Genomic DNA, 22,012 nt, shown 5'->3' with positions numbered 1-22,012 from the left:
TCCAAATGTTACGTCAGGAATATTATATCTAAATTGACCTTAGGATGTTTACAAAGATCCTTTCCCCCTTCCCTTCCCATCCTAATCAGACACCTCTCATACAAAGACTCAGACTACATTCCTTGGGTTCTTTTTATCTACTCAGGAAGGGAGGAGGAGAACTTGCAGTGATGACAGCAGGAGTTCTGTATGTGTGCGTTTGCCCTCATGCAGGCAGACAAGGTGGTTTATAAGATGACGGTGATTTGCACTGCGCACGTATACTGGCGGCACATTCCCATCTCTTGCATGCTTAGGATGAATAACCTATTGAGGAAAAAAAAAATTGGTGGAAAAGCATTGTTTTCTGGTGGGTTTCCTGCTCTCTGTAACTCATGATTGCTCCCAATCCCTAGGGACAACTAACTAGGTCTGACCACGGAGCAATGGCTCAAGCGTGCTGTGATGACCCTCCTCTCCAGAAGCCTGGCTTTCCTCAGTCTAATTACTTTTGGCAATTGTGGTTATTGGGATTTGGCCTAGTGACTCACTGGAACCCAAATTCTCCCAAGGAGCCCCCTTAACAAACAGAATTAAGTCTGACAGGAAGCCCAGACTTCCACCTCACTTTTACATGGAGCTTTCCCTGGTTTATGGCAAGGTTTGAACATCGTTCATGGACTAGAAAGGAATAACAAACAAGATTTAATGAAGATAACCACTTAAAGAAGAGCACATTAGGAGAGAAGTAAGAACAGTAAGTTCAAGAATAAACAACCTACTGCAGAACTTAACCCATTAAGATAGAGTTACAACTATGCTATTTATAGTAGTTTTACTGATCACCAGTAGTCAATATAAAGTTGGTCAGTAACTGTAGAAACCATAAAAGAAAAGGATGTTTATTTCTTATTAGAAGCCATTTTCTAACCATTTCATTTTTCCTGAAAACAAAGAGGACTCTAGGGCACAGTCATCTGGTAAGACATGAAAACAGTTGTTTATGATTATGTAGCTTTGAAAAAAAATTGGGGGTATGGCTGATACCTCATCTTCTATTCACTGCCTCCCTAACCCCTGGTATAGTTCAGCGCAAGCACCCTCCCTCCTGATCGCACCTCTCCTAGCAGCAGGGGTCTTATCTGTGAGAACAGCAGCAGTAGCTGTTAAACTCACCATCATGTTCTACTGTGTGCTCTCTGCTATGTCTTCTTAGACCCTCTGGCTGAGACGATTCTCAATCAGATGGTCTTGTCTGCACCAGTCAGTGCCACAAGTTAAACAGTACTCAACTGATAAACAATCTGGGGCTATCAGACTGCTTTATATTTTAAACTACTATCTGTTCAAACGACACATATCTCATCTCTTATCATACTCCACACAAGCCTATTTTTTTTGTCGAACTCTCATGAAACTGGCATTGTTTTCAACAGTTGCTTAGCTGTAAGAGTTATCCTTGAATTAAGGGTCCAATGGTACTTCTCAGTCTTGGCTGTACCTTAGAATCACCAGGACTACTTTTGAAAATGCAGAATTCCAGGCCCCATTCCCAGAGATTGCTTCATTTGGTCTAAGATAGAGTCTGGCTTTGTTTTTTTAAGATCCCGAGGTGATTCTAACTGGAAATCAGGGTTGAAAAATCACTGTACCAAGGCCCATAAAGCAAGAATTCAGAGTGGAGGTTACTGTTAATGCTCATAGTAAAAGTAATATAAATAAGAGATTTTATGAAGTACCATAAAGATAACTTTTCTGGACAGCAAAAACTAGCCAGTGAAATATCTATTGTGGTTATAAATTACAGAGAAGGATTTTGATATTTAACTGCAAAATTATAGACTTTGCCCACATTCTCATGCCTTAGTTAGTCTTCTCTTGGTATTATGCACCATAGATGGGAAGAATAATCTTAGATTATTTCATATAAACTGTGCTACTCTATTGCTTCTAATGAAAAATAAAATCAGCAACTTTCTATGTTTAAAAACCATCAATAAGGCAGGTTTACGGAAAGAGGAAAAAGGACAGAGAAAAGAAAGAGATGTGGGAAGGAGTATTAGAATACCAGAAGCAACCTCTAGAGTAAATGTTTGAAGAAGACTTGTGGTTTGTTAAATGAGGAGGAAGAGATAATGAGCAGAGAGTAAAGGAAAGAAAAAGTGGGGTAGCGTTTGAGAAAACACTCCCATGATTGCTTCAAGTACCAATCCCAATAGTTGAAGTGACATGAAAAAATCAAGGAAGGATATGGGCTTTGGCGTCAGTCCTCGGCTGGGATCCCAGGTCCACCATATCTTTGTTGAATGACCTCAGGCGACTGATATGGGACTACTGGCACCTGCCTTACAAGGTAAGTGGAAGGACTAATTGAGATAATATTTGCAAAAACATCAAGGACAGAGTCTGGCACTCACAGGTGACTAAAACATGGCAGTTATTTAAACAATAATCATTATCACAATACTCACTTTAACATATAAATATAAATGCATATTAAGATAGAATGTATGTGACTATAACAGTGGTTCTGAGAACTATGGTACCTCTTTCTTTTCATCTAAATGTGGCTGATACCGTCTCTTCTTATATGACAGCTTTTGTCGAGATGACTGTGTGTTCACATATGTGAGGTCCCATTGTATGAGGGTACCATTGAGAACAATGAGAAACTAGGGGCACTTTTTCTTACCAGCTTATCAAGCATATGTTAAGAAAACAGTGTTCTAAAATAAGCATTTCACAAATTCTGTTATTTTATATTGTGTGGTGGTGGTTTGTATTATGTGGTTATAAAATGGGGGCTGCTTTACCACTTACTCTCAGGAATGTGCTTTGTATTGGGGTATAATTATAAATATGCTTACCAGCTAGTTTTCTAAGGACAATTTTTGGGAGTGAATATAGTGCATTGAATTATTGTGTATTCATTTTAGAAAGAGGTTTTAAGGTAACTAAATGTAATCCCATGCCCCAGCCAAGTGCTCAGAAGAGAAGTAGGAGAACAGACCACTAGAAAATATAACCTGCTTCCTGATTCGGAAGACCCAACTTGTCTAGAAGCAGCAAGTGAGGGCGTGGAACCTGGTTGTTACTGAGGCTAGACAATTACTCGGTGGGGATGTTGCAGAAGTAGTTCACGTATCATATAGATGGACTGAATTCCTTCAAGTTTCATTCCATCCTGAGAATTTCTTTTTTTTTTTTTTTTTTTTTTTTGCGGTATGTGGGCCTCTCACTGCTGTGGCCTCCTCTGCCGCGGAGCACAGGCTCCGGACGCGCAGGCTCAGCGGCCATGGCTCACGGGCCCAGCTGCTCTGCGGCATGTGGGATCCCCCCGGACCGGGGCACGAACCCGCGTCCTCTGCATCGGCAGGAGGACTCTCAACCACTGTGCCACCAGGGAAGCCCGAGAATTTCTTATTTTAAGAGAGCACACTTTGTTGAGAAATCTGCTTGAAAGTAGAATGCTATGAGTAGATGCTAGATCCAAGTGGAATGATATAAAAAATCATTTTTACACCTTAAGGAAACTAATCTTTCCTTACTATAAAGTTTTTCAAGTCTCCTAATATCCTGTGGGAAAGGAATATCGTTCCACAGGTGATGAGACTTCCAAGTATGATCTTCAAGTGGAAGACTTGGCAACGTAAAATTACCGCTCCTGATACCAGTGACCATTTTCTTACGTAGCACAAAAAGGGCTATAAACATGAGAAACCACAGTTGAAAATGATACATTCGATTCTATAGACAAAGTACCTTAATGTAATTCATCTTATTTTGATACTACCAGTAAGAGTGAGTCTCAATGTCAGCACAGCAAACATTTTAATAACAATAAACAAGACACTGCCAGATTTTTATCTCATGTATTCAACTATCCCTTCTATGGGAGTAACTCAAAAATGCTATTTTCAGCTCCGGAATCTCTCTGCAACTTTGATTCAGTGTTACTAAATGCCCTGCTGGCCCTCAAAGGCAGAGCAAAAGGAAAATAAGTTTCCTAACAAATCTGCTTGTCTTACTTTCCTGTTCTTTTTGATCATCTCTAATCAAAAAGATAGAGATAATTGTTTTTCACCCAAACATGAGTCCTTATAAGCCAAAGTTTAGTGCCAAATATGGCTCTCTTCCTCTTTGTGTCCTCTCGTGCTCAGTCAGTCACTGTCATAGCACAGGGTCTTATAAGCTTAAACCTGGGCCTTTGTAATTGCCGCTTCCATCCCATTACAGGGCCACTTCTAAAATCCTGTCATGATGCATCTCTCTAGCTGGGATTCCAAACCAGCTCCCTGTGACTCTAAGCCCAAGGACAAAACGGCCTTGCCAAAAATGGAGTATGTGGATTGACGCTATGGCTATGGTTTTCAGGCACTAGATATTGTGATGGGTGAGGAATATCATAATTAATTCAGTCTCTATGTTGATAAGTTACTTATTAATCTTTATATGATGGATTTACTTATAATAAGTGAATACTTATATTTGTTTGTATTCTTTTTTTTTTAAGATGACCTCTTTCCTCCTCTGACTCTTTATTTATTTATTTAATGGCTGCATCGTGTCTTATTTGCTGCACATGGGGTCTTTCATTGCTGCACGCGGGCTCTTCACTGTGGCGCGCGGGCTTCTCTAGCTGCGGACTGAGGGCTTAGTTGCCCTGCGGCATGTGGGATCTTAGTTCCCCGACCAGGGATTGAACTGGCATCCCCTGCATTGGAAGGTGGATTCTTCACCACTGGACCACCAGGGAAGTCCCTGTTTGTATTCTTAATCTTCATCCACTAAACTTGGTTGAATAAAACAACTAAGTTTAGAAGAACTAACTCGCTACTCCTGGTTCATGTTCTTATACCAAAAGATTAAAAGTTGAAGAACCTATAAGAATTGCTTAGATCTAAATTTTTAACCAACCACCTCATTTCACAGATGAGGAACTGCAGCTTAGTGTGGTAAAGGGACTTGTCTGGGTTATTCAGATATTACTAGCAGTGCTAGACATAGAACCCAGGTCTTCTACTTCTTAGCCTACTTTTCTCAACATACACTGGGAATTCTCCTTCAATGACTTCTTAGGTCTCAGTCTGTACCATGAATTTATGATCTTTGCTGCTATCCATCAAATTCTTAAAGGTCAGATGGAAACCGAATAAGGTAGTATTTTGAAGACTGGGTTAGATACTTGCATAAGGCATAAAGCATAAAAGCAGTTAAAGGCCATTAAATATGTATTTAATTGGGCAATCATCTCCTTCAGTACCATTGAATTTTCCCTAAAAACTTCCAGAACAGTTTTAGTGACAGCAGATGGTAACTAGACCTAGTTACCTAGGTTACCCAGTTACCTAGTTACCTCGCCAAGAATATAAATAAGGCAGAAATATTATCAGCGAAGAGGCACCTGCAGCCATGTTTTTTTTTAATGAGTTTTTGAAATTATTCAAACTTTTTATATGTAAAAAGAATTCAGGTATTTTGCCTAAAAGCTGCATGTTGTTGAAACATCTTTGGAGCAGAAAATTGGATTTCTTAGCACTCAATGGCATCCTCAGAACCCCGACAATCCTTGAGAATGGAACATTCCATTCTTTTCATCATTGCTGGGTTAAGTACTTTAGTCGTAATGCTAGTAATAGTCCTGAATGGAAAGATCTGATGGACAGAATTAAACAAATAGAAAAAATGGGCAGCGTCTTTTACAGATGTGTATTTTATACTTTATATGTTTTGTTAAGGTATAACTGCAAAGCGTTTCAAACTTACTAGGTTGGCCAACAAATGGTAAATTTTAAGATAATCAAATAATTTTAAACCTTAAGAAAAAATTCACAATCAAGAAAGCAACCCACGTTTTTCCTCAAAATCAAAAGCAAGGCAAAAAATATCTATATAACTTATGATGCGACAATTTTTCAAATGATCATTCTCAGAAGAATGCCAGTGTATGATGCACGGTTCAGAGAAGAAATAGTCTTAACCAAGTAAAACATATAATTTCAACACACTGTCTTACATGATCCTTACCATGGTCTCAAAACTGAATGATGTTTTCCTAATGGTAACCAAAGTTGATTCTTACATTTCATGAAACATAATACCCACTCTGATGGCATTTCAAGAATTCACTGCTTGGAAAAGGATGTTTTGGGGGCTGGGGAGAGTGAATAGTGAGGAAGTGGGAAGAGAGGTTAGGACAATGTCCAAAATGAAACATTTGGATAGAGATAAAGGGGGGAAAGACGATTTAGAAAATTGCTGTATGTGGAATAGTTTTATTTTTTGATAGTTCATTCTTATAATTGCAAAGAGATCATGTGGTCTTAACTCTACAAAGGTTTCTGACAACACACAGTATTCTATCAATAATTTATAAAATTCAAAAGAACTATTGCATTTTTTAAAAAAGATTAACCATTTAACTAGAAAATATTTGAGATACTCAGTAGCAATCTGGAGATCTCTGTCCAGATTAAAATAGACTAAAATGATCAGATGACTAATAAAGTTGTTTTGTAGTAGTGTGGCAAGAGTTTCCCCATAATAACTTGAAAATCAAATTTAACTACATGCTGTAATTTCCCATTCATCACTTTCTGGGGACCTAATTTGTAGAATATTAAGTTCCAGGAAATATTTAATGGAGAAATGATTCAACAAAACTTATCTACTTGCAAGTTAAAATACCGTTCATGTTTCATGCTTAAAAATATTGAAGTAGGGCTTCCCTGGTGGCACAGTGGTTGAGAGTCTGCCTGCCGATGCAGGGGACACGGGTTCGTGCCCCGGTCCGGGAAGATCTCACATGCCGCGGAGCGGCTGGGCCCGTGAGCCATGGCCGCTGAGCCTGCGAGTCCGGAGCCTGTGCTCCGCAACGGGAGAGGCCACAACGGTGAGAGGCCCGCGTAACACCAAAAAAAAAAAAAAAAAAAAATTGAAGTAATGCCATTAAATCAATTTTATGATTATTATATTCTCAATTACTTTACATAGAATAACTTGGGACTAAAAAGACAATATTCAAAAATTATCATTCTTAATGTTTTTAATAAAATCCTTTTATTGAAGTAATAAAGAATTAAAATAGTATAACAAAGAGATATTTTAAGAAACCATTTTGATAGTGTAATGATGATTAAATTAGAATTCACAAAAATAAGTGTCTTTTGTTTATATTTAGATGTTACCATCAATGCCTAAGAGTTTGAATTTGGGACTTGGATTCATACAGATATCACATAATATGTTGCAGAATATACTTTCTCTAGCAAATTTTACTCATATCTTCATCTATTAAACAGTGTTTCACTCAAAAACAAGGTAGACTGGTGACAAAAGTAGACAGGTGAAAAAATGCGTTGTAGCCAATATCCACACTATACACTTCCATTCAAAATTAATATGACAAAATGCATAATAGAATGAAAGATTTTTCTGTCTTGTAGTTAACCTATTATTTTCCAGGTTAGCTGTGTAAGAGTGTATCAGGGGCTTCCCTGGTGGCACAGTGGTTGAGAGTCCGCCTGCCAATGCAGGGATCACAGGTTCCACCCCTGCTCCGGGAAGATCCCACATGCCACGGAGCAGCTAAGCCCATGCACCACAACTACTGAACCTGCGCTCTAGAGCCCTCAAGCCACAACTACTGAGCCCGCGCGTCTAGAGCCCGTGCTCCGCAACAAGAGAAGCCACTGTGATGAGAAGCCCGCGCACCACAACGAAGAGTAGCCCACGCTCGCCACACTAGAGAAAGCCCATGCACAGCAGCAAAGACCCAATGCAGCCAAAAATAAATAAACAAAATCAATTTTTTTAAAAAAAGAGTGTATCAGAATCTCAAAGAATGGCTTAACATCCAAAATGGTATCATGAGCAATGGCCACTGTATTCCAATAAATCGGTTTTCATTTTATCACCATTAAAATGATTTCTCTTATGTTCTTACTCCTTTATTTCAAACATCTTTATGAAAGATTTTTTAAAGTTTTATAGATTGTGCAGTGAGTGCTTGGTAATTATTATGCCTACAATGGCTTTTCAAAAGTTGGATCTATCTGGAATCTAAGCATTTAAAAACCAATTAATAGACGGCATTAAATTAAAAGGGTACTACAATGGCATTTGATGTTTCTCACAATAGTCTTCTGGCATAATATGATCCTACAATGTCTTCTTAATAACTAAATAATATTATATTTAGCAAGCTTCATGATCATTATCAGGTATTTAACTCTTTGACATTGGTCATTAATGTATGATACATATAAATATCAGTTCAAAAATTTCCAGTCAATTAGAACAGCTTATTCTACAAACATAGGATAAATGATGGTTTTGAGACCATCAGATTTATTATTTAACACGCCTGACATCTTCTCTCTGACATGGGCCAACATATAGCATAAACGGCAGGAGATAAGTTCCACTTAGTAGCTGTATGGCTTTGTATAGGTTACTTAGCCTCTGTTTTTTGGGTTCTTTCCCTGTAAAATGGGGATATTAATACCTGCCTCCAAACTTCAAGTGGCTATTTAGGGACCCAAGTGAATAACTCAAGTGAAAGTGTGGTGCAATTGAAAGGTACTGCGGTTATTACGGCACATATAACCTTTACTTTTATTAGCAGATAAGCTAGAATTCAGAAGCTGACTGTACCAAGCAGCAAAGGCTGAGCTGGAAGTGAGTTTAAAACTCGTTCAGGATTCTTTATTTAACATCCTCTGAAAACATTTCTTGCTCAGGATTTTTGAATAAGGATTCCATTTCATTTTTATCTTGAGTAAATTCAACTGAGTCAACTCTAGGAGCTGTATATGAATCCAAGCAGGTAAAAAAGTTATTGAGTATTTATTCATCCGTAACATAACAGATATTTTTTTAAAGTACAAAATTCCTGTTTAAAATGTTATTTTTTCTATAAGAGGAAACAGGATCACTAGTTTGCAACAAAGTAGAGATAAATGGTATAGCAGTTCCTTGAGGGAAACAGGAGATTACTGATATAGATAGCTTTATCTGCTTTATCTGCGGATAAGCCATGGTTCCTTAGAATTGATAATATCTAACACTGCAAATGAATGTGTTTTTGCAAGAAACTTTTCTACCAAAACATTCAAGAGCCCACTTTAAAAACTCTGAAAAATAGTTCTTACACCCCAAATTTCTATCATTAGTTAAGATTTAAAAGTTTAGGAGAGTGAAGCTATTTAACTATAGGCCAAAAGGTTAAATACCTTAATTGTCTCTTGAAGCAAAAATAGGAAAGACCGTTTCTTTCTAGAATACCTTTGACTACTATCTTATTTTTCATTTAAACAACTTTTTCCCAGTCCCTATTTGAGAAAAAGTTTTTTTCAGAGATTTCCAAAGAAACGAGTTTGTACACCTGCAGTTTGACCTTGATTTTCTGGACCTTACCCTCTACTCCTTCCCCATTCTAGAAAAAACGAACAAACAAACAACAACAACAAACCCCATGCTGCACCTGCCAAGAGTCTCCTCTGTCTCCTCGGAGAACGCAAGGGGTCGCCCCTCTCCCAGGATTGCATCAGCAAACCCCAGGAGCAAAGGCAGACTCAAGTGTGAAGGAGCAAGGAGCATCCCCTGCTAGGGGAGCTCTCTCCCGGCCCCACACCCACAGAACAATCGGAATTTCAACACAGTTCCACCCACTCCCTTTCTCATCCCCACTACTCAACAAGAGGGCGCCTTTGACTTGGCCTTGAGAAGATTAAGGCAGATCAAAAAGCAGCTCGCCTTTGGACTCTGTAAATCCTCTCTAATCGGAGCCTAAGGGTGCTCCATCCCCCCTCTGCTCCCAGAAGACTTGGGGCCGCACCACTGGGCAGCTTCCTGCACGCTGTCCTTGCTGGGGGGAAGTGAGAACGAATGGATGGCCAGCTTTCTTTCCGGTGTCTTCCATCAGAAACAGGGGCCCCCAAACTGCAATCGGAGACCACTCTGACACTCAGGACCCCGTTCCTGCCCTGCGATTGTGTGGCTCCTGGCCCTGGGGTCCTCAGTGGGGTGAAGGAGGGTGTGGGCCATGGGCGCCGGGTGGGCACTGGCTGGAAGAGGGATGGAAAGCAGGAGGCTGCGCTTGTGCCCAGCATCCCTCTCTCTCCTCACCGACCTGCGATTCAGTTCCCCTGGCCGGACTCTGCGAGAAGGGGACCTGGGGACCGCCAGAAACGAGGGCAAGACTCGAGCTCCAAGCCACTTCTTTTGGGAGGCGGCCGCAAGTCTCGAGTGAAAGGGTGAGTGGAGGAGTTTCGAAGAATACAACCATCCAGAGGCCAAACATAATAAATCGGATGCCCCCGACGTGCTTAAATTAGGCCCTCCTGCCCCCCGGCTACGCGATCCTAGAGGCGCTGAGGCCGGGCGGGAGCCCCTGGCGCTTTGGTACAGCGTTTCTTAGAGGCAATTTTCAGGTGAATCAAACCTTGTCTGCCCTAGGCAAGCGGCACAAAGGGAGCTTTCAGCGGTCCCTCACGTCCAGAAGCAGGGCACAAACAGTGGCGGAGAAGCGATTACTAAAATCTCCATCTCACACAAGACTGTGCTGTGTCCTTTGCGCTGTACCCGAGCTTGCCCCCAGGGGCTTCGCGGGCCAGCGATCCGAGGTGGCTCTGCGGACGGGACCGGGCGCCGCCAAGCGTCATTGGCTCCTGGGCGGCGGAGGTCCGAGTTGGTCAAAGCAATAGCATCGCTCTCTGCGCCCCGGGAAGTTTTCTCCCTCCCAGTCCCCGCCAGCGCCCCCCACGTTGGAGCCAGGGTCGCCCTCGGCTCTATCTGCGAAGGAACTCCCCACGCCTGCACATACGCCGGAGCGGAGCGGCCAGCGCGCTGGGCTACGCAGGGGCAGTGAGAGGTGCCTTTCTCGGGTCTGTCTCCTCATCTATGGAAGACGCCACCTTGAAACAGACCAACCCGGGTTGAGGGTGCCCTGGTGGGGGGGCGGTGCCCGTTTCATACCAACTAGGGCACTGTCCTAGGAAGTCTTCACAAGCCAACCTTCCAAGTAACTGGAATCGGGAAAACGGGCAGCGAGGAGGCGAGCCTGAGTCTTTAGGGGAACCCCACCCTCAGTGTGTGTTTGCCCCAGGGGACCCACTTTAAAGGGCCTGAGACGGTAAAAGCGCTCACGCGTGACAGGCAAGATTGTAACTGGAAACCTGGCACCTCCAGCTCCCAGCGGCCGGTTCGGCAGCCCTCACATCCCTCGTACTGGGACGCAGAGCGTCTCCTTAAGCGCGCAGGCACGCGAACCCCGAGCGCCCCGCGCGCCCTTCGGTTCCACTCGTGCGTGGCTGGGGGTATAGCGGCCGCGCAGGCGCTCGCTCGCCATTTCTCGAGGGGCGGGAGAGTTCCTCGCGACCCCAGCGCCGCGGGAGGACCCTGCGAGGTCTCCCCAAGCAAGGCGGCGACGCAAGGTGAGCGGGCGCCGCGGCCGCGCCTTCCCCGGCGGGAACTCAGTGGTCAGGGGCATCCAGCCGGCCGGGAGTCCGTGACGCCTGGGGGCTCGAGACACCCGTCCACGTCTCGGGGGGAAAGCACAAATCCCTCGAGCTAGTCTAACGAAGGGCCGAACTTTTCCGCGAACCTGAAATTATGAGGGTGCGGGAGCCACCTTAGCGCCGGGTCCACCGGACTCTGGCACCCAGAAGGTTGCGGGGGAAGAGAGGGGCGCGGAGAGGAAGGCGTGAAAGACGCCAACACAGGAGCCTAAACGGTTACCTCCTCTCGAGGCGTGGGGTGCTGGGTGGGAGGACCGCTGCCTCTGGGAGCCGACTCAGGACAGGCAAAGCGACCCGACAGGTGAACGCGGCGGGAGGGAGCAAATGCGTAAAAAAGCCTGCACTTACTTCTTCGCTGGCGCCTTCCCCGGGAGGCGTTTTGGCTGCCGATGTATTCCAAAAAGTTCAAAATGATAAAAAAACAAGAAATCAGTCGCAAGTGCATAGTAACCCAGTAATATTTCCCTTCCTTTTCTCCTTTTTCTTTTGATTGTTAATTAATATTGAATGTTTTAGAAATACACGTAGGTGTTAGGCGTATATGGAGAGCAAGAGAGAATCCAAGCAGCGGACTCCTCCACTCAGATCCGATAGGCGAGCTGGGATGGCAAACGAAGCGGGTCGGGTGGTCAGGGAAACCAACTACTGTACTTTCAAACTGTCCGAGCCCTGAGCTGCGGGGGCTCCTGTACGGTGGCTGTCAGTGCCGCAAGTGAGGGTTCCAGAAGCAGCGAGCGGCCTCGCCAGGGCGGCCGCAGGTAGCATGGTGCGCGGCGGCGGCGGCCGCGGGCGGGATCCGGGTGGGCGGTGGCGACGGTGGCGGCCCCTTGGGCTTAGAGGTTGCTGCGGCAGCGGCTGGGGCCCCGGGAGCGGAGGGGAGCGGGCGCCGTCAGCACCGCGGCCATGGCCAAGGGGCGGCGGAGAGACCCCGAGCTGCTTCTGCTGTTCGCGAGCAGGAGCCGCTCCAGTGGTGGAGGGAGGGCGAGAGGGTGGGTGGGAGGGAGGGAGGGAGGGACGGGGCGAGGGAGGGGGGAGGGGAGGGGGATGGCTGCTGGGGGCGGGGGGAGCTCGGGGGCGGGGAAGGAAACTGCTGGAGCAACAACCCTGAGCGACCTCAATAACTTTCAATTTCAAGAGGGAAAGAGGGAGCTGGAAAAGTACAGGCGTCGCGATTTGGCAGAGGGACGGGAAGAGGCGCCTAAGGGGTCCCGGGTCTGCGGCGGAGCATCTCTGGACACTGCAAAGAAGGCGGGAGAACGGGAGCCGGAGGGAGTGGGGGGAGGCACAGCGTGCCCAGAAGAGCCCCTCTTCAGAACGGTCGCGGTCGCAGGGAGAGGCAGGCGCGCTCGGGCTGGGACCGTGGAGGTGGACGGTCCAGCGGCCGCGGGACGCCCCCCTCCCCGCCCCCGACTCCGGCCGGTCTCAACCGCCTCAGGCTGGGCGCACCCCGCTCCCGGGGGCCTGCCTCCCGGCTCCCTTGCGCCTCCACTCCCGGCGCCGGCGCGCAACCACTGCCCCAGGGCAACTCGCTTCTCGCCCCCTTGGCAGATCGCTGCAGGGTTTCTGGCTGCGGACTCCTTCCCAGCTTTCTTGAGCCCCTCCTCTGTTGCTTTTCTCCTTTCTTTCTTTCAGTAGAAGTAGCTGCAGCTGGGCGCCGGGCGGGTGGTCCTGGGGAAGCTCAGTGGGCACTGGTGGTCAGGTCGGCCGCCCGTTACCTGCCCGGAGCGGGTAGGACTCAGAGGTGTGTGCGCTCACACACCTTTGGAAATCCAACTGTGCTGAGACTTTCTCCCAAACGGAGTCTTTGCTGAGGCTCTGGAAGATTCCTCCTGCCCTCAGGCGTTCCCTCCGCAGTTTGCCCTCGCCCAGCGCCGCTCTCTCTCTCTCTCTCACTCTCCGTCTCTCAAATCTTCTCGAGATCTCTTGTGCAATTTGGTTTCTCACCTGGGGGACTGGGAATGAGATTTGGAAAGATTTTTCCCGGCTTGGGGAGGAGAGGAGAGGGTCCAGGGGCCCTTGGCAGCGAAAAATAAGGTTCGTTGGTCCACCCCGGTGTGGGAAGGCCGGGGGCCGGCCCTTCAGAGCGTACACCCTGGCTCTTATTAGTCGGTGGTAGCTTCCCACCTCTTTTCTCCAGTAGCACAAGTTGAAGAGCTTCCAGTAGTTTCTGAAGAAGTATTTAGTTGAAAGTCACAAGCCCCCGAAGTGATTTTTAACATAAATCTGTCCTATGTGTTGTATTACACAGACTGTCTCAAGGACTGCACTCTACAGCATTACAGTTTTACACAGCCCCAGACTTCTGAGAGGTGGCTTTTTAAAAGTCCCTGATTCAAAGACACCTTGCTAATTCTTATGCTCAAATAATTTCGGTTTCGAAAATCGCTAAAGCCTTGCAGGAACAATTAAGATTTGTGTTTCTCTCTCTTTTATCTATTTGTAACCCCTATTACCAGATTGCCTTAATTTCTGTGTTGATAAATGAGAGGAGAAAAAGTGATTGCATCTGGCCATTCCATTTTCAAGCTTGCAGTGCTTCAAATTGTTGTGTCTATGACGACTTCTATGCTGTAGCTGTTATACATCCCAAAAGTGAGGATTGAGGAGGGGAAATGGCCTGGAAGCCAAAGGAAGGGAACATGAAATAGGCACTCTTGTCAAGGTGCTAAAAATTAGAATCTGAGAGACTGGGTCTTCCCATATGAATTCCTTAATTAAATATCATTTATTACTTTGCATTCCTGTATTGGAATTTTGGAGGCAGGAATAGTTTTCTTTAGGTTCTTTATTATGGGGAAGACAACAACCCATCAAGATTATGATTTGGGGCTTATTTAAAAATTCCCATTTGCAAGATTTCTGTTTCTGTGATGGAACTGTATTTTCCATACATCACACACACACTCCCTTCCTTTATCTGTTGCATAATGTCCAGTTGAGAATGACCGAGTTTATTACTTTGAACCAGAAAAGTTGCAGACAACAGGACAATTCCAATAATGATTATCCAGAAAAGAAGCTACTCTACTTTTCTATGCCCGTCTCAGTCAGCTTTGCTTTCCTTCTTAATACCTCAGATCCTGAATATCTGCACCATAAAACGTGGGGGATTTAAAGGCTGTGGGAGGCTCCCTTTGAAAAGGACTCCAGAGAAGGCCTTTCTAATCCGGGATACTTGAGCCGGATGGGATGAGATTGCAAAAGGGGATGTAAAAAAGCAATTTGGTGAACAAGTTCAGGGAAATAAACACGAAGAAAGAATTTACTTTTTTCACTGTGTGTTGTGCAGACATATGTTAGTTTGGATGAGGACAGGAATGGGCGTGTAAATAAATAAACAAACACAGTGAGAAGCTGCAGTTCTTGAGCCATCCCAGAAAAGAACTAGATGCAGTGGGCAGGAAAAGCTTGTCAAGGAATAAGTGCTGCTCTGAGGAAACATAAGGAAAACATTAAATAAACGGCGAGTGTATTCTTTCTCTCTTGACACTATGCTTTAGAATAACTTTTTCCTGATCCATGTTACCGTTCTATTAAGTGTGTATTTACTTCCCTGGCTGAGCCTTGCGTCCCTCGACTGTCCTTACAGCTTATGGAAAGCTTGCCATGGCCTATTTTGTGCAACATAGCACTTTTTTTTTTTTTAATCAAGAAAACAGTGCTCACAGAAGCCTGTGGCTGCCAATGAATTCCAGGGCCCAAGCCTAAAGCAAGTTAAAAACCATAGGCTCAGCATAGAAGTCAACATTTCCTTGCTATTTTTCTCCAGAAAACATCAAAGTCCCAGGGAGTTTAGATAACCAGGAGTTTGAGTCGGCCAGGAGAATAGAATAGTTTTGGATGAAGATAGAGGGTTAAACACATCCAGACTAGTTACCGTAACTTCTCATCTCTCCTTTTCTACCTCCCCCACCAGGCAGTGACAACAGTAACAAGTTATTTTTGTCACTTGCAGCAGTGCCACTTTAAGGAAAGAAAATGATTGTCATATTGTTGAATCCATACTGCAAATATGTGAAAGGGGGGTGTGCTCCAGAAAGAGAGAGCAAGCCCAATAGTTTGGAATGGTACATAACTGGTAGTGATGAGAGTTGTTTGGCAAAGTTCGGGCTGACATCAGTCATTATACCACAGAGCTAACATGCAGATCCTGAAAATGCTCAACCCTCCAGTTACTCAGATCTGGAGGCATCTGAGTGAGTAAGTCAAGCAGGGTCCTCCGGGTGGTGTCTGTGTAACTAACTGATGCAGCTAGAAGTCATCCCTGAAATAGAGAGCAGACAGCAGTATTTAAAAGCCATTGAAATGAGTAGATGAAGGAAACTACTATTTTTAGAAAGAGAAATAAAGGAGACAGAATTATTATAGCAATTTTAAAAATGATTAAATGGTTATATAGCATTAAGAACATGAGAAAATCAAGACCCATGATGAATTACTTTCTGTCAACAAGAAAGAATGTTCTTCCTCCCAGATGAAGTTATGGGACACTTATAAAATTGTGGTGAGCACTGTCTGGTGTGCCTATTTTTTAAAACTTTCACAAATCAGTTCTTTGCTGGGCTCATTTAAAAAGTGAATATCTGGTAGTACTTAATATAAATTATTTACTACCTCAGAAAATTTTGTTTGACTACAGAGTTTTAACAGAAAGAGGCTGTGTGTTGTGGTAAGAAGGGCAAGAATCTAGGGATCAAGGTGAGTCCTTGTTCTGAATTTATTGTTGTGTTTCAGCTTTCTTTATCTGAAAAATGAGGGAATTCAAGTAAATCATCTCCAAAGTCCCTTTCAGCTCTGAAAATAATGGCAATATATCCAAAAAAGAAAGACAGACTTGTAATTGCAAATGTCAACGCTATTTCTAGTTACGTGACATCACATCTTTCACTTACGGAATTATGTTTAACTGAATAGGTCCAGATTTAGAAATCTGCCTGTAAACGCGTTGATTTTCTGGAAATGCCTAAACCCTTACAAGAATCCTAGATGACGCTGGCCTGGCAAATTAGGTCCAGGACTAGTTTAATCTGTCTAGATGTCTCTAGACTTTGGGACAAGGAGGAACACATTTTAAACCTCAGATTCTGGGCAGACGCCCATAGAGATTAGAGTAAAGGACTTTTGCACCTCATGGAGATACCACTCAATCTCCTTTTGTTTTTAGGAATTGTAAGTGAGGAAGGAACATGGATTTTACTGAGCACAGCCTTTCCTTTTTATTCTGTGTTAGTCCTTTCTTTTTCCTACTTATATTTTTGGATGAGGACTGATATCCATGTCTCCTTTGTCCCAGGAAACGCTTCAGAAAGTCAACAGTGAAGCTTGAGTGGCTGTGGTCCCAGACTTAGGCTGAAGGATTACTGTCGACGACATACAAGTCCGATAAGATGTCGTGGGCAAGGCTACATGAGGGATAATTTTAATGAGCAACACTTTTGCAGTTGCTCTTGCATGTGTTACCTCAAAACAGCCTCAAAACACATTGTTTCCTAGATGAGACAACGTAAGCCAGAAAGATAAAGTTGCTTGCCTAAACTTACATAGAAACTACTCTGGTTATATTACCCCAACATCTATTTTCTCTGCCTTCCCTGACCCCCAGGATGTTGATTTCTATGGGCAAATCCCCAGAACTTTCTTCCTCTGATTCCTGGTTGAGTTCAATCAGTGAGGGCACCAGCAGGAGATCAGAGTATGGGAGGAAAGAGTGATTCTGCTCCCTCGCTTCTTCGACATAGTTCTGGAAATGGCTGTATCCCTAGGGGTGACCACAGCTCCGTCAAGCAGCCCCTTTTCTGTGGCCCTAGTTCTTAACCAGGTTTCAATAACACCATTGACTCTCCCTGCCTCTTTACCTAGGAGTGGAAATGACTAGTTCCTGGGTGCCTTAACATCTCCTGTTGTTTCCCTTCACTTTGTGCTATTATAAATAGTCCTTTTTAAAAGTATCTTCCAAAAATTCTTGCGGGGTCCTGAAGTGACGCATAAGTGTCAGAGCTGGGTCTCGAAACCAGGTTGTCTGACTTAAAGCCAGTGTTTTTTTTTTTTTTTTTTTTTTTTTTTTTTTTTTTGCGGTATGCGGGCCTCTCACTGTTGTGGCCTCTCCCGTTGCGGAGCACAGGCTCCGGACGCAGGCTCAGCGGCCATGGCTCACGGGCCCAGCCGCTCTGCGGCATGTGGGATCTTCCCGGACCGGGGCACGAACCCGTGTCCCCTGCATCGGCAGGCGGACTCTCAACCACTGCGCCACCAGGGAAGCCCAAAGCCAGTGCTTTTTCTACCATGTTGTCTGGCCTTTCCAGAGGAATGCACTCTGATTAAAACTGAGTTGGGTGAAGGGGAGGGAAATAGAGGAGGCTGCAGGGTTACAAGCCAGGAAGGCTTCGCAAGTAAAGAAGCAGGCATACAACAGACATCAGAGCATGGCTGTGGGCTAAACCAGAGGGAAAAACTAGAATCAGAATGGCAAGGAGCAAAGCGAAGTTCCTGTTCAAAATTGTAGCCAGGCGTCAGCAACAAGGTGATACGTAGGAAGGGAAGGAGCAAAGTAGTCAGGATACAGCAGTAGCAAAAGATGATGTTGATTTTAAGGCTGTTTTGAATAAGTCACTTTTTATATTTATTTTTTCCTGCTAGGTCTAAAACCAGTCTTTTACATTCCATAGGTGAGTGAGGGTACTTTATTGGAAAGGGTAGTGAAGGGTGGCAGCTAAGGTAAGTCAGTCATCCCTTCATTCCAGAAATGTATGTTGATGGTGCCTGCTATGAGTGAACTCCGGGCTGGACAAAGAAGCAGAGACTTATGCAAGGTCTTTAAGATAAGAACATGCAAGGGATGACTTTATAGGTTGTATTGGTGCTCTGGTTAAAAACAATGTTATGGTTTATGACAGAAATAAAATGGCATGTAGAGGCACATAAGGGCATGTTCAACAACAAGCTTTAAGGAAACATTCATCAAAGCAACTCTTAAAAAACAAAACAAAAACAACCTCTCTCTACCTATATATTTACCTATCATTTATGGTTTACATCTGTTGTTACCAATGCATTTGGGTAGCTACTTTTGGTCAGCTGGTTACCCTTATTTCAGCATTCACTGGACATGTGGGAAGCACCACGCTAGGCTCCAGGGATACAAAACTATGAGGATTAGGGCCTTGCCTTCCAGTGGAACACCCTCAGTGAGGGAGACAGCCACATAAACCATTAAAGCTTCCACGAGATAAATGCTATGTGATAAGGCTGGTGGTATGTTGTGGGAAGAGGAAAAAGGAACAATGCTTTGGGGAAAGGTGGGGGGAGATAAACTCTGTGTCTAAGATGGGCAGCATTTAAAGGACTAATGGTGAGTCTTAAAATGTGGATAAGGAGGGATTCCTTCCCTTGCTTAGACTGGCCCTAATTCCGAGGTGGAAGGATAAGCTCTCCTTCTATCTTGTTTTGTGAAGGTCGGTGGTCAAGGTTGGCTGCCCGCTTGCTAGGGAGGCAGCCATGCTCCTGGAATGGTATCAGGCCTCCTCCTCCGGCAATTCAATGTGGCTCAATATTGACTATGTGGGAGTGTTGTTAATGGCTGATACCTATGCAGGGGTCTTTGTGGGTTAATGATTTGACCAGTTTACTGTAGCTGCAGTGTGGGTGGATTCCTCTCATGGGAGAAAAATGACGTTTCATTTCTCCAATTTCTTATAAGTGTTTGAGTATATTTACAGTAACCAACAAAAAAATGAAGGTCAGCCTTTCTAGGTGTCTGGCTGCTCTCATTCTCCCACCCTAGCCCCAACGCTCCACCATCTGCTACACGTTCTGGTATTTCTTTGCAACATGTTCTCCCAGACAGGATTTTGGTCACCCAACCTTACCCAAACGTCCCCTGCTGAGTCTCATCCATTGGGCAATCTAGCCCTCCCTGCTTTATTTTATTTTATTTTTATTTTTATTTTTTGCGGTACGTGGGCCTCTCACTGTTTTGGCCTCTCCCGTTGCGGAGCACAGGCTCCGGACGCGCAGGCTCAGCGGCCATGGCTCATGGGCCCAGCCGCTCCGCGGCACGTGGGATCTTCCCGGACCGGGGCACGAACCCGTGTTCCCTGCATCGGCAGGCGGACTCTCAACCACTGCGCCACCAGGGAAGCCCCCTCCCTGCTTTAGAAGCGCCCTACTCTGAAACCTAACCCTAGCTCACACGTTAGTGATGGCAGGGGTACCCAACTGCGGCCTGTTAGGTACCGGCCGCACAGCAGGAGGTGAGTAGGGGCGAGCAAAGCTTCATCTGCCTCTCCCCCGCTGCGACCGTGGAAAACTTGTCTTCCACCAAACTGGTCCCTGGTGCCAAAAAGGTGGGGGACCGCTGTAAAGGATTAGCTTAGCTCTGCCATTCTTTCTTTCTTCTCTACCCTCACGTGAACCTTTCTTTCTAGAAACATATTTTGATTTTGATTTCATGTTGGCCTGGGTGGTATGCCCCAGATGTAGGGAAGATGTAAGGCTACTTTTTCTCTATGTGTGCATATGACTGTACATAATTTTTCATCTGTCTAGTCCCATTGTTGAAATTGTTCACATGTATACTACTTGAAATCCTCATAATTAAAAATTTATTTAAATGCAAGTATTCCCAAGAAAGTTAAGAAGGAGTGAATTATTTTAATTAGATTGTTTTTTCTTAACAGATCTCTGACATGTGGCAAGGGAAGAAGGTCCAACATGTGCAGGGCATTATGAAACGTGAGTATGTGGAGACTTGTGTTGAATAAGGATGCTCAGTGACTATGGGAGGTTGAAAAGTAAGGGCAGAAACAGAAGCTGAAAGAAAAAGCAGCAGAAGGGGAGGTGTGACTGTTTCAAGGATGAACTTAGTTTTCTAGGGGTGACCCCAATGAAGCATTAACAAAAATGTAAATTAGACACCATACTGCAATCCCCTTACCATAGGAGGAGATTATGGCAAAGATTAAACAATGGATTGTTCTGAAAGTAATTTAAAATTCCCTGATACAGCTTCACCTGAGAGTAGGCATGTCCTATGACTTAGGAAAGAAGAAAAATTGTACAGAAAGTGCTCTGAAGATTGAAAATAGATGAGTATATACTCTTGAACACAAAAAGGTGAGGCAAAACATACTACGCCATTTTTACGTTTTATCCATTTTCTTTGAAAAATTCATTGTTATCAAAATTGCTGCTATTGTTGGTACCTCTTAGTGAGAATTATATGAAAGGATTTTCTCTGATATGAACAACTTCTAAATGCTTAACTGGGGGAACCCTCAATGGCAACATAGATATTTCTGATTGTATACTAGGACCCATGCTACATTTTAAATAAAGACTGTACCAGCTAATGAAAAGCATTTTAGTTTATAGCCCTGAAGTTTAATATTCCATGTTGCTTAATTTGAAGATACCAGTTTTGAAAATGTTAAGCACATGAACTTTTCATTCTCTTGAAAATTATGCTGCCCTACGGCTACTGTATCTATTGAATCAAGGCTATTTATTATTTGTGGGTTAGGGCAGATATCACCCAGACCACAATTTCATTGTTCTGCTTTGAGTCTCAATGTTGCCTTTCTTGAATTCCCAGTAATATTCACCTTGCCATAGATTTTTTGAGAGTCAAGATATTTCTATACTTTAAAACTTCCCTTTATGTATACAAGCAAAGTTGGAGATACAAATACAGAGTTCCACTGAAAGTCACAGTGTAGTCACTAAAGATTTCCCTGTCAGAAGGAAGAGGACATGGAGAATTCTTCTGGAACAAGAAGAAATACAGTAGGAGAGTAGGACAAAGAAGTCATAGTCTAGTCTCCTCTTGACAGGAAATCATTCATGTCTCTTTTCATATAGGAGGGATACAATTGTTACGGATATCTACGGCCTTGTGTAAAAAGTCCATAAGGAACTTATAATCAAAGATCAGAGGATGAACTAAAATTCCTCCCTATGCTGGTGGGACCTAACATAATAGTTCAAGGACAGGCCTTCTTGGGAGCCAGAGACATCTTGTACAGCACTCAAGTATGGGTTGAAAGTGAGCACAGGAGTTTCCCTATAATAATTGTAATGCCAGCCCTGGCATGGCTTCATGTGGTAGCCACGTGAATGTTCAGCAAATAGTCTTATCTCCGTTCGCTATGCTTTCTAGCCATGTACAGAGATTTCATATCCCTCCCTCTCCCTCCCTTTAAAGTTAGGCATAGAATGTATACATGGAAAGAAATGAGAGTAGAAGTGACACTAAGTCACTTCAAGATAAAAGCTTTAAGAACCAGAGTCAGGTTTACCACATTTTCTTTCTAGTGCTGTGATGTTCATGGAAGCACAGGACAAAATGAAGCCTTCTTCAGACTAGGTCCCTGGGGGACTATGGTGAACAGCCCTCTCATTCTCTACGCGCTGTTGGCTATGTTGGACATACAGCATGAGTGAGAAATACAGCTTTGTAGTTATTGGGCTACTGAGACTTCCCTTAAGTCAAATTCTGATTCCTTCAGTCAATATAGGTC

The 22,012-nt window shown here is 44.1% G+C and overlaps 1 protein-coding gene across 1 annotated transcript in view; it reads right to left on the bottom strand.

The window, feature by feature from the left end:
• The window catches only part of RSPO3 (R-spondin 3), a 77,119-nt gene extending 64,669 nt beyond the window's left edge, over positions 1–12,450 (bottom strand). The window contains exon 1 of the mRNA XM_019951461.3: positions 11,847–12,450. Coding sequence (XP_019807020.1) covers positions 11,847–11,943 — 97 coding nt within the window. The 5' untranslated portion in view covers positions 11,944–12,450. The remainder of the gene's footprint in view (positions 1–11,846) is intronic.
• Between the last annotated feature and the right edge of the window lie 9,562 nt (positions 12,451–22,012).

This window comes from Tursiops truncatus, chromosome 12, assembly GCF_011762595.2.
Source record: "Tursiops truncatus isolate mTurTru1 chromosome 12, mTurTru1.mat.Y, whole genome shotgun sequence".
Classification (NCBI taxonomy): Eukaryota; Metazoa; Chordata; class Mammalia; order Artiodactyla; family Delphinidae; genus Tursiops; species Tursiops truncatus.
Note: the sequence above shows the minus strand (reverse complement) of the source record. Positions and strands in the feature narration are given on the sequence as shown.